The following is a 13352-nucleotide window of genomic DNA, read 5'->3' on the forward strand; positions in this document are numbered from 1 at the left end:
TTGGGAATCGTAAACTGAATGGAAGTCTGCTGGGCACTGTTTTGGGAATCATAATATGAATGGAAGACTGCAGGGCACTGTTTTGGGAATCATAAGATGGATGGAAGACTGTGGGGCACTGTTTTGGGAATCATAAAGTGAATGGAAGACTGCTGGGCACTGTTTTAGGAATCGTAAGATGAATGGAAGACTGATGGGCACTGTTTAGGGAATCATAAGATGAATGGATGGTAGATTGCTGGCCACTGTTTTGGTAATCATAAGGTGGATGGAAGACTGGCGGGGTTACTGTTTTGGGAATCATAAGATGGATGGAAGACTGCAGTGCACTGTTTTGGGAATCATACGATGACTGGATGGAAGACTGCTGGGCACAGTTTTGGGAATCATAAGATGGATGGAAGACTGTGGGGAACTGTTTTGGGAATCATAAAATGAATGGATGGTAAACTGCTGGGCACTGTTTTGGGAATCATAAGGTGGATGGAAGACTGTCAGGGGCACTGTTTTGGGAATCATAACATGGATGGAAGACTGCAGGGCACTGTTTGGGGAATCATAAGATGAATGGATGGAAGACTGCTGGGCACTGTTTTGGGAATCATAAGATGAATGTATGGAAGACTGCTGGGCACTGTTTTGGGAATCATAAAATGAATGTATGGAAGACTGCTGGGCACTGTTTTGAGTTAGTAGCATTTTTATTTGTTCTAATTGTTATTCTTGTGTCTGATCTGTATTGTATGTGTCGCGCCTTGAAGCTGGTTGTCAGGTAATACATTTGCACTTAATAAATATTTTTCGAATCTAATCTAACAACTCGTGTGTGGTGTCTCTGTGTGTGGATCACATGAAACACTTTCTGACAGGTTTACAAAGTCTTCATCTCTGAGACCCTTAGATGGCACCCACATTTCTGCATCTGGGTCCAACCATGCATTATTACTCACCGTGATCTTGTATCTCTCGCGCACCGCAGCGCGCATCGCCATGGAAACAGGCGGACAGCATCCACTAGTGCCTAGGTAGCCCATGCAAGTTGGATCCATCAACGGCAGACATAAGCACTCTCCAAATTCGCTCACGGTATGACACTGGAAACACGGGAAGCACCAGACAGCACAGCAGCCTGCAGGGAAGAAAGCAGGGCAACCCATCAAAAACCATAAGTGACAGGAGGCTGTAAGCCCAGGTACCCGTCTCTGATTTTCTTTATCGTGTTTTTATTTTATTCTGGCTTCATCTTCGCCTCTATTCTGCACCTTGCAGTATCTTCTCAACTTTTGCTTTTATAGGAAAGTTCTCCCATTCCACTCTGTCCCCCCCATTATCATCTCCACCAACATATCCTTTTCCCTGACACTCACAGATACATTTTACCGTTATCAAAATTGTCTGTGGTGAACCAGTGTCAGGGAGTTTTTGTTCATTTTCGTTGAACCCAATTTGAGCACACACCCGCTTCAGGATTCTGATGTTTCCAGCAGCAATAACTGGCCTGCGCCGCTCTCAGCTTGCCCTCTTGAAGGCCCCACTTTACTCTCATAAAAGGTCTCTAGAGATTTAGAGCTATGGCGATCCTGAACATAGTAGCGCACACTTTGACAGACCGGCCTACGGAAAAAGGGGAGGTCTCCCAACCGACAAGGCTTGGGAGGAGTCTACCACGTGCCCCAGCAAGCTGACACGTGACTGCTCTGCCCCGACCTCTCGGCCTATCATAGAAATTAAACTCCCCTATTGGTCAGTCACACCAGCGGGCAACTCTATCCTTCCTTGGAGTTCCCGACCATTAGTCGACTGCTGTTTCTGGGACCTAAGAGTCCACCTCACACTGTAAGAAGGTGGGAAGAGCATTCAGTGATTGGATGGTGGGTTGCTCCGTCCCCTATCACTGAGGATATCACAGTCAAGGAATACAGTGGGCTGATCTCCTTTTCAGCTCCGTGTCCACACTTGGACTGAGGATTGAAGGAATGTTCGGAGGAGATCCATTCAAATAATGAAATGGATATAAAAATGAAATAGCGTAATCTATCTTTTTTGGGAATCTTGTTGATGGTAAAAATAACAGGAAAGGACAATCACTATAAAGATGGTCAGTTTGATGAAAATTCTAATAAATGTATCAGTAACAAATTATAACCAACATTTTTGCTTCACAGTGGGATCATAGCAAAAAATAACCAGGTATTAGAGTGGTTCAGGATACCGCCAAGCAGCGAGGAAGGCCACAGCCACGTGGACACATGGAAGGGAACCCTGTCTGACCAATGGTAGTGCTACATCCAGTGAGGCGCCTGACAATAAAAATAGAAAACATAGTCTATCAAAATGGCCACTATAGCGTCCGGCTAATGGAAATAGAAGAGTTACCTTCTGTAAACAAAAGTCAATATGATTATGTCAACCAAATATCGAAAAGTAATTTCAAGTATTGATATATCATATTATGTGAGAACAGATGAAGACAATGGGGGAAAGTAAAAATAGCTGACCACGTGCTGTTTATTGTCTCAGAAGCCCTTGTGGTAAGTTACATGTTGGATACAAATCACAGAGGTACTGACTGAAAGGTAGCAAATTCATGACAGCTCTGACCGCACTGTTTTTGCACAGAATGCCATCCTCTCTCTAAAGAGTTTTATAATTGTTAAGATGTGTACATGACCCTATAAGGTCTGCTTTACTTGCAATATTTAATTTGCGAGGATTGCCATTTTTTAATTGGTCATGATTACATGTTGCAACAGTTTTAATTGTGATTGATGGCTTTAACAATGAATTGTGTAATTTTTGAAATGTTTGCTGTATTTTCCATGTGAATAAACATAAAACAAGGTGTCCGGAGACCCAGGGGCTAGCCCAAGAAACTCCCAGATCTGTTCTGAAGCCGGGTTCTCATGCAAGAGCAACCTGTACTTCAGTGCACTCAGCACAGGAGACTGAATGCAGAAACAACCAAAGCCTCACATACTGTTCAGAAGATGTCCATATCGGTATACATGTCTTGCAGTTTACAGACATTTTTTGAGAGGGTGAGCATTGGGACCAATGTAAAGAGCAGAGTGCACTTTTCATTAATTGCTCAAAAGGGTTTCTTGCTGAATTTACTACCAGACATGTTTCACACTTAAAATTGTGACCATTCTAATGTTCCCCAATGCCCTTTGCTTTTATGCAAATCGCCAGGCTTGGGTTCCATGAAGAGATACTGGGTTGCGTGGTCTGGCCAGTGGCCACGACCCTCGTGCTGCCCACTTCTGCCCATGTCCCCACACCTCCAGGAGGAGAGGGTTCCCCAAGTACATCTTTTTCATTTCCAGCGCTGATAAAGCTGATATACGTAATTCCCATCAAAGATGCTACCGGACCGGCAAACTACGAGTTGCGCTCACAGGTGCCTCTCTGCCTGGTGGGCAGGCTGGCACCCACAAGCAGAGCATGCTGGTACATCCAACCTCCCCATTCCCATTGAGCCCTATGGGGCCAGGTTGTCACCCTATGGGGCTCAAATGGGAATGGGGAGCATTTTTCCCAGCGCCCGCGAATGGTCAACTACCGACCGGGTCCGGTTGGGCCATAATGACCCGGTAATTGCCCATTCACGGGTGCTGGAAAAAATCGCAAGTTTGGCGGCAGCCTGCCGGTTTTACCGGCAAGACTACCACCAAACTTGTTATGAGGCCCATTGTGCGGTGATGTGCTGTCTTCAACAAGGACACAGCGTCAGTCAACTTAGAATTCAATTTCTGGAATAAATAAAGACACATGCCAGATTTTGTGATTTCATCCTTCAACTGAAGATGCGACCACAAGGCTTTGTGGTAAGACACTCTGGGTACCCTATCAACAGGAGGTATGAAAAAAAGTTTGGACGAATTTTATGTAATGTTTTATGTTGATTACTGGTACTATTGATCTCAACTCCCTTTTTACTGTCCCTTTCTACTTTAAACTTTTTTCTTTATCGCTTTCCACCTAGTATGATCAATACATGCCTTTTGTTACTTTCTGATATTTGCATGACCACATCGTATTGATGGGCTCTGTATTCATTTATTTATTTTAATGTTTATAATGTTTAATGTTTATAAAGTGCCACATGCCCGTAGGCCGCAGAACAGTAGAACAATAGAAGCAGTAACTCTTTTGTTTTCATTAGTCAGGCACCATCATGGCGTTTTGAATCAATGTAGTATTTTTTCCATTTTCATGAAGTCAGGCGCCATCTTGGATGTAGCACTACCACTGGCCAGGCATGGCTGCTATGATATTCCTTTCTATTTATTGATATTGATATTGATATTTTATTTCAATCGCGCTCATACACAGGTGTTTCAGAGCGCGACAAGGCAAGGGAGGGGAACAGGGGAGTACAAAACAGCGATCTTACTAGGCCCAGTGACATTCAGAACATGCAAGTTCATGGGGGGAGGGGAAAAGTGCGAGGAAGGGGGAGAAATGGAAGCTATGTGCCACATTACCTATGTGGTTTCAGTCGCAATATGATATAGACTCAGAATCTTACTTGCCGGCTCTGATACAGTGTTAATTCGTCGCTATGGTTACGCTGTGAAGCAAGATTGTTGATAAGAATGCATTACTGATATAATGCTCACCACTGTTAACCACACTAGGAATCTTCATAGTTATTTTCGGTAACCAGTGCACATTGCATAAAAAAGTAAAGAGACAATAAATAAAGAGATAAAAATAACGAATTCAAAAATTATCAGGGTAAAAAACAACGACAGGAATAAAGAATAACAAAATGTAGACAATAATATAGTACTGCAGGTTTGAAAAATAATAGCAAAAAAGAGTACAGTTTAAAATAGAAAACATATAAGGTATTAAGGTGGACTTCAGGGGTCAAAAGAGAAGGGGGCTGGAGGGGAACCCTCTTGACCCCCCTTACAAGGTACTCTTTAGGTAAAGTTTACAAAGAATGCATGTTAGGAAAACAAGTTGCACACCATCTCACTAACGGAATAAATCTTATATGGACTGTGGCATCCTTGGCTCACAGCATGACGAGGTTTATAGTGATTTTTTCGACAGGCAAAGTTTCTAAATACAAAAGTTTCAACACAAAAGCATCGGGAAAAAAAGTTTCGAATGCATTTATTTTTGCTTTTTTTTAATGGGGGATTCCCCCGCCCCAACCACCTGTTTTCTTTTTAAAAACAAACTTTCTTTTCTATACGAAACTAAAATAAAACCTGTAACATGAAAAAAATGCATTTGAATTTATTTTTCTCTAAACTTTGTATTCGAAACTTTTGTATTTAGAAACTATTTTTTCGAAAATATAACTGGATATGGCATGACGTTGTTACATGGCATCCGTTACAAGATGTCAACCTGTAAGAAGATGGCTGCACCTGTGACGTGTTACAAGATGGCTACATTTGTGATTAGGACACAAAACAAATTAGCAATAGCAAGATGGCGATGCTAGTAGAGCTTAACAAGACAGTGACACTTGAGATACTCATCATGATAGCAACATTTGTGACCCATAGGAAAAAAGTGACTCTTGCTAACTTTAACAAGCTTCTGAGTGCTGTTAAGCACAACAATATGCCTATGCAGCTGACCCACAAAGAAACAGCAACACTTGTGGCACATAACCAGAGTGTGACATTTGTGTCCCTTAAAAAGACAGCAACATCATCCCCATATCAAAGCAGTGTCACCTGTTTCTTGCTGCTATGCTCCAAACCTTGGCAACTTTTACAAAATGGCTAGGCCTGTGACCTGGAAAGAGATACCTAGGGTTGGTCCATCAACAACTAAAATGGGAACATTTGTGACTTGCCACAAGACTGTGGTACTTGTGCCGCATAACAAGGCGGTTACACACTAAGCTTACACACTAAGCTACACATTTTGCAAGTGCTAAATTGGTGTTAACCCTTACTTCACCAGCATTAATGCGTGGGGGATCCCACCTCTGCCACCAACATTGAGTAGAGAACCCAGAACTGCAGTGGTACTTGCTGCGTTGTCGCAGTCTGCATCTCCCCATTGTTACATTAGGTTCTAGACTTAGTGCTCTACTACCACTGGGCACCTGAGGTCAAGGCTGCCATGATAGTGCGTATATCCTTCATTTTAATAGTCCATATTGTTACAGCAGCCCTGTGATCAGGCATCACCCAAATTACCGAGGCCCACCTAATCTTAACACCAACTCAATTCTCGGGTTCCACTATGTGTCTTAAGATGAAGGAAAGTAAATTAGAACACAATGAAAAGAAGCACATGTAAAATAGGGTGGTGTAGCCACCTTGAAGGGCTCACAACAAATGAAACCCCCTCCCGCGAGGTTGGTTTCACGCAGCATTACAACTTACAGATGCCGCAGTCCTCACAGCAGTCACAGATGCCGCTGGTCCAGCCACTGCCATGCATCACTGTGACCTGCGTGGTGGTCATGGCCATGGGCTGGGCCACGTGTACGGTATTCATCCTGACCTGTGGGAGACAAGAGTGTGAAAACTGAGTACTACTGTGCCATGGGTGAAGATCCTGCCCACTGCCCCGGTAGTCCCCAAGCAGAAGAATTGGGAAGGCCCAAGCATCCCTTCTCCATCAGTTTCTCTCACTTCTTGCAACTCATTTGCCTGTGCCCACTCAGTAGCTTCCACCTCTTCCCGCTCTGAACACAATAACTTCTGCTTTGCTCTTTCATTCAATGCAAAGTCTCTTCCTCTTTTTTCTAGTTCAACTCATATGTAATAATCTAACAGTAATAAAAGGCCAGATGTATGTTTGTCCAATGCGGTCTTGCGCAGTAGAGATTGCCAGCTTCGCCTGTTGTCACCACTAGAGGGAGCTATTGCCTTAGAATAAAGGCAAGTTTGATTGGAAACTATCTCCTTCTCAAAATGTATGGTAGTTCAGTGTTGGCAGGGGCTAAATCTATTCATGGGACAAGCACCATCTGGTTTGGATCTGTGCTGTGAGGCTTTTACGCTAGTACATTACATCCAGTTATTCAGCACAAACCGCACACTGAACTGTCTTGTGACGCTTAGGTAACACACGCTACTCACTCTATGTTCTTTATTTTTGCGACTTCAGTTTAATGAAAGGTTGAGTAAACAATGGCATAACTTTCTCTTCTGACCTACAGGTGCGCATAGATTGCTGCAGAAGATGAACAACCAATTGAACTATCTTACCTGAGTGGGTGGGGCAGACCTGGGTGGCACTGCACCCCCATTTAAGTTCAGAGAGGCATTGTCTATGCTCATACACTGACTGTACCGGATGTATACTAATTGACCTTTTCACAAGTGATTGCAGGAGAATTGACCTTCTGCACAATTGATAGTGAAATGAAGGTCACTTAGGACATATATGCAGGGGGAAACCCCCCGCAACCCCTCCCTCAATCCAAAACCCCCGCAACCTCCTACCCAATCCCATTATATTATTTATTACCCCAAACCCACCCCCCACATATATATAAAAAGTAAAATAGAGGTTAAGGTTAATTGTGCAGAAGGTCAATTAGGACCACTATTATTAGGTCAATTAGGACAAAAGGTCAATTTAAAAGGTCAATTTGGGTAATACCACTGTACTATTGCGGTAGCAGCCCGATACAATTTCAAGCAACGCTTAAGGGCTGTCCTAGCTTTGGGTCATTGGTGGCGCAGACACTAACCACCATGAAAGGACGATGGCTGAGGGGATCGAGTTGACTAAACACTGCATTCTGGAATAGGAAGGATAGCTCAGGGGCAACGTCTTTGTCTCGGATGCGAGACAACGGAGAGCAACACAGGTTTAAATCCTGTTCCTGCGCTTACAGACTGGTCTCCGGTATTGAGCGTGTTATAAGCAATGAATTCATTAATTTAATTCCAAACCTTCTTGGCCTAATTCACAAAGATCTTTCCAATGGAATTGCACCATTATAACATGTTTTTGCAAAACAGGCCCCCTGTGTTGTGTTTATGCGCTCTAGCTTCACAAGACGTGAGTGATGCGCTCCTGGACATTTGCGGACAATCCCTGATAATGAAATGAGTACATGGGCTTTTACTGGGGATACATGTTATATGTGCCCACAAAACCTGCCAAAGTATGTCACACAATGCATAACTGTGATGTTTACAAGTAATCTCTACATAAGTAACAGACTGATTCATGACATTACCTGGGCATATGAAGGCAATTCTGATAATGGTGACAACCTGGCAAATTTCTATGTAATACCCATGCAAAAGCCAACACTGATGGTTTTGCCAATATTTATTTAACACTGAGTACATAATGGCAGCGGACTACACTCTTTAGCTCTCCAGATCTTTAAAAATGGCGTGGCTTAATTAAACTGTGTGATCCTGCGCAAATCATATTCATCTTCTGGGCCTAATCACAGGGAGTTCTAATGGGAACTACATAGTCCTAATTTTGAACAAAATAGCGGGTGAACTAATGATTAAACAGATCAAATTTTGTGGGTGTGTGCGGGGGGGTATTTTCGTCATGAGCAAATCAGCAATATGTAGGTTTGCCCAGATGAAAAAGTACCAAATATACTGCCGGTAAATTGCAATTGCTGAAATTTATTTTTTAGGTTGCGCTATAATTAGACATTTTTGTTTGGCCTGAATGTGTGTGCGTATCTGTGTGTGTGAGTTTTTGTGTGTGCATTTATATAAAATGTGATGGAAAGTAATGACTACCTTAACTTGAGTCCCCCCTGTAGATGTACCCCACTATGCCATTTTTTATCTCATTGTTAATCCCTGCTCTCATCCAATGTATGTGCTCTTGGGCTGAGAAACAGGGAGGACTCCAAGATAAGATCGTCATCACTCTTCCCAGCTCATGACACATTTCTTGGGATTTCTTGGATCATCTTAACTCTGTTTACAGTTTCTTCACTGAACTTCAATGGTTTTGTTATGCTCAGTTGGCCATGGCAAAGTGATGGCCACAGTCCACTCCGCAGCAATTTGGATAAAAGCCAGTGGCCACTGGCTGTGTGACCTTTGACCATTGTCCATACTCCTCTCACTAGTAAATAACCATATCCCTCTGGCCATGGCCTTCGGCTATGGCCACAATCCACATTGCAACAATTAGAAAAGAACACCGTAGCCAACTAGCCATGACTTTAGTACTAGACCAGTGGTCCATACACACTGCCCCAGTAAATAACCATATCCCACCAGCCATGGCCAGCGCTCATGACGCAATTATACAGAGAAGTCGCCCACTGGCCATCTCCACACGACCATGGTCCATATTCCATTTCACTAATAAATCACCATATCCCATTGGCCGTGGCCTCTGTCCATGTTGCAACAATTTGGCTAAAAGACCACTGGCCGTGGCCATTGGACCCTGACCCAATGTTTTCCCCCTTCCACGAGAGCTTCCCCAGTAATTTTCACACAGAACCATAACGGTGATCGCCATGGGGGCGCCTTGTATTGGCGCGATAATAGTTGCTGCATTAATGCAGCGTTTGCCGATTACCACAGTAATGGGCATACACTTAAAAATTAAAGGGTCTTCCCAATCCCCATCCCTACTCTCCATGTGCAACCTTCCCCAGTTTAGGTCCCCCCACTTCCCTCCCCACTGTGCAGATTTCTCCTGACCCACTTTATTTTCCGATGATGCTGTCTTGTGGGATGTATACTAATTGACCTTTTCACAATTGACCTCGGGAGAATTGACCTAATTTAAAAGGTCAATTATGGCATACATGCGGGGGCAAAACCCCCTGCAACTCCTACCCAATACAAAAACCCTGCAACCCCCCACCCAATGCCCTTATGTTATTTCTAATCCAAAACGAATCCAATACACATATAAAACCATGAAAGTATATTCCGAGCACGCCAATGCAGACCCCACCACCATCCACTGTGGAGTTCCCCAAGGATCCTGCACTGTCCCTAGCCTCTATAACCTATTCTCGAAGCCTCTCTTCGATGAAAACTGGATTAGCTCGGCATATCCTACACGAACTATGCCGACGATACACAGGTACTCCTCCCCCTCACTGGCGATTACGACCAAGATAAGGCAGCCCTCCTTCAAATCTACACTACCATCCAAACGTGGATGGCAGTGAACGGTCTATGCGTTAATGTGGACAAAACTGAGATAATTCTCATAGGCCTCAAGGAAATTGTGTCCGAACTCGACAAAAAATACGAAAACTTTAACATTGACAACACCATCATACCCGTCTCTTCCTCTGTAAAAACCTTAGGAGTATTCCTAGACTCCACTCTCTCGATGACATGCCAAATCAGTGCCACCTCCTCCGCTGCTGCCCACACCACCAAACTCATTAATGCCATAAAGCCCTTTCTAACCAGCCAGAACTGCCTTCCAATTGCCCGAGCAACGATCGGAGCTAAACTGGACTACTGTAACGCTCTCCTTGCAGGCAACTCAGCAAAAAACATCAACAGGCTACAAATAGTACAAAACAATGCGCTTGGCGTAGCCCTTAGCATCCCCAACAGAGACCGCGTCACACAGGAAAACGGGCCGCCCACTGTCTCCCCGTCAAAGAAAGAGTTGAGTTCAAGATCCTCACCCTCACACACAAATACCTCAGTCTCTCTGCCCCACCCTACCTATCAGAAACCATCAACAGAGTCACCTCCACATGCCCAATAAGAACCCATCACGCCAACCAACTCTGCATCCTTCCCATCAAAAGGTCTAACGCCGGAGGCATCGGATTACCCTAACTAGCTCCTAGACTCTGGAACGCACAACCACGCTCTCTAAGAGCTGAAACATCTCTCTCAGCCTTCCGCAAAACCTTGAAAACCACTCTCTTCAAGTAACCCCGTGATCCCCCGGACCCTGCGCCTCTGCACCTCCCGTACGCTTGCTATGTCTCCTTCTCTCCTCTTGTCCTTCAACACTGTTGTCTCTCACATGAACAGGTATGTATGCTCTGTAACCTCCTGTAACCAAGTATGTATAACACTGTAACCACCTGTAACTAAGCTTGCATCCGTATGTAACCAGCAAGCCTCATTGTAACAGCGCCGCGATGCCTCAGGGCTGCTGTGCGCTCTATAAATACAAATAAATAAATAAACTAAAATAGTATAAATGTCAATTGTGCAGAAGGTCAATTAGGACCACTATAATTAGGTCAATTAGGACAACAGGTGAATTGTAAAAGGTCAATTTGGGTAATACCATCTTGGTACGGTGAAACAATCCTACTCGAAATGGGCTCTCCAGGCCTTCCTGAAAGTGTCAGAATAACCATTTGATCTTCTCTCTCACTCCTCAACCCTTCCATGATGTGAAACCACCCCTTTCCGTTCCGTTTCCAAAATATCATGTACAATGAATGCTTTCCACACTCCAATTCCATTGGCCCTGCCTTCCAGCCCGGGCCGGACCATGACATGGGGTGTGCAGGGGAAGAGAGGGGTGCCAAATTTCTGTTTTGCTGCCCGAGGCACTGCCACCGATAAGGCCGGCCCTGCTTCTCACACTGGCCACAGTGGTTGGCACCTTGTTGTTAGTGCGCGCCCGCGCCACCACTGCATTTGCCATGATTTTTCAGGCTGAAGGTATGTTAATTAATGTAAGAGATTGAACAAGACTGGGCGAATTATCTAGAAGGAAAAACTCAATTTTTAGCTAGACAAGGTCGCTACCTACACACTAAATTTGGAAAATATTCCTTTAAACCCATCATTCCCTTCTATAGGCAAAAATCGTACAGATTCTCACCTATGCGAGCGAAACCGTGATCAAATTTTCACCTTTACTGTGGCAAAAATTTGAAGCATTGTTTTGTCGGAAGATCTTAGCATTGCCACGATCTTACCCTATGGCAAGAATAAGATTTGGAATTGCTACTCAATCACTCGTATCGATTACTATCTGGAAACAACTAGATCTTTTCTGTAAAATAATGACTAGTGAAAATATCCCGGCTTTACAAATTCTTCAGACAAAGCCGACCAGCATGAACAATATTATTTTGAACGCATGGAAGAAAGACATGGAAAGACAGATGACAAGGCAAGACATATCCATGGAAATGCTACCCTTACGCCGCAACACGCCAAAATTAAGCTACAGCGAAATGACTGGGCTCAAACCATTCGAACAAAATCAGCTTATCAGATGAACTTACATTGTGAATTTGATATTAGGGCCTTAAATGATCTGCCAACTTATCTAAATTTATTTCCGGACAACCTCATTCGGGAGACACATCTGAAAATACGTCTGAATATGACACCTACCAGAGATAGATTGGTGAAAACGGAACAAATCCCGAGCTCTGAGCGCCATTGCCGATTCTGAGTCGATGAGTCATCGCAAGGGACTTTGCAACATATCATAATGTACTGCCTGGCCCTGACGGAACAGAGATCACTTCCAGACCTCCGCGCAACAAATGGACTCAGAAACCAGATGGGCAAACATTGTCCAGTTTTTAAATAATATCATGGGATCTCAGTTGCCCCACTCAGGATAAATGTAATGGCACATGGAACTCTGAGTAATGTGCCACAGTTGTGACTCTGGAATATGATTTTATGAACTAAATGTCTTTCGTAATGTATTACAAAGAATTCCTTGATATAAATGAAAAGTTTAAAATGTATACTAAATCATTTTAAATAAAAATAAATAAAAAATATATGAGAGATTGTAAGAGACTATCATATTGCAATACATGATACCATCTAGATGGCATCTAGTTAAATCAATACCAACTTGCGGCATAATGGCTGCTTTATACTACCATATCTACCATCATCAAATACATGCCTGACTGCTGGCACAGACATGCAAGCAATGGGTACAGAGGTCTTATTTTCCTGGACAACGCTTATGAGTCTCGTGACGTTCACAGTGGTGTGTAAGGAGAACAGGTGGACATTTTTTTGAAAATATATTTTTATTGACATTTTGTAGGTTATTACTGCGAACATTGCATCAAAAAGAAAACAGTATTACATTTATAGAAAGCGTACCCACAAATAACCCTTTTATCCCCCCCCGACCCCCCTAGCCGTTTAATCAAAGTAGAATCTGGATTTAACACTTCAGAACACAATGCACAGTCCCAGAGCACAGGTGATGGGCATTTTTTTTGCACACTTGCCCTTGGGCTCAACCTATTAGGACCCCCTTGTGGGGGGAGAAAACATGTCCCAGTTAATGGGTGCCTTTGGAGACCCCGACTTTACAGTTTCACAATGTCTAAAGGACAAAACCGGGCCCACCGTGAAGACTGGACCCCTCATGTACTGCGCTCGTATCTTTCAAAAAATGGAAGCCAGAGTTCTCCGATGTTGGTTTTGGATTCATCAAGA

General features: G+C 43.6%; 1 protein-coding gene across 2 annotated transcripts in view; it reads right to left on the reverse strand.

Annotated features, from left to right (window-relative positions):
* The window catches only part of LOC138566951 (cornifelin homolog), a 95186-nt gene that overhangs the window by 21321 nt on the left and 60513 nt on the right, over positions 1-13352 (reverse strand). For both annotated transcript variants that reach the window (XM_069644737.1, XM_069644728.1), the window contains exons 2-3: positions 6363-6483; positions 951-1129 (exon numbers count right to left, since the gene is read on the reverse strand). In XM_069644737.1, coding sequence (XP_069500838.1) covers positions 951-1129; positions 6363-6477 — 294 coding nt within the window. In that variant the 5' untranslated portion in view covers positions 6478-6483. The remainder of the gene's footprint in view (positions 1-950; positions 1130-6362; positions 6484-13352) is intronic.

This window comes from Ambystoma mexicanum, chromosome 1p (assembly GCF_040938575.1).
Source record: "Ambystoma mexicanum isolate Mex_15411 chromosome 1p, UKY_AmexF1_1, whole genome shotgun sequence".
In the NCBI taxonomy this organism is placed as follows: domain Eukaryota; kingdom Metazoa; phylum Chordata; class Amphibia; order Caudata; family Ambystomatidae; genus Ambystoma; species Ambystoma mexicanum.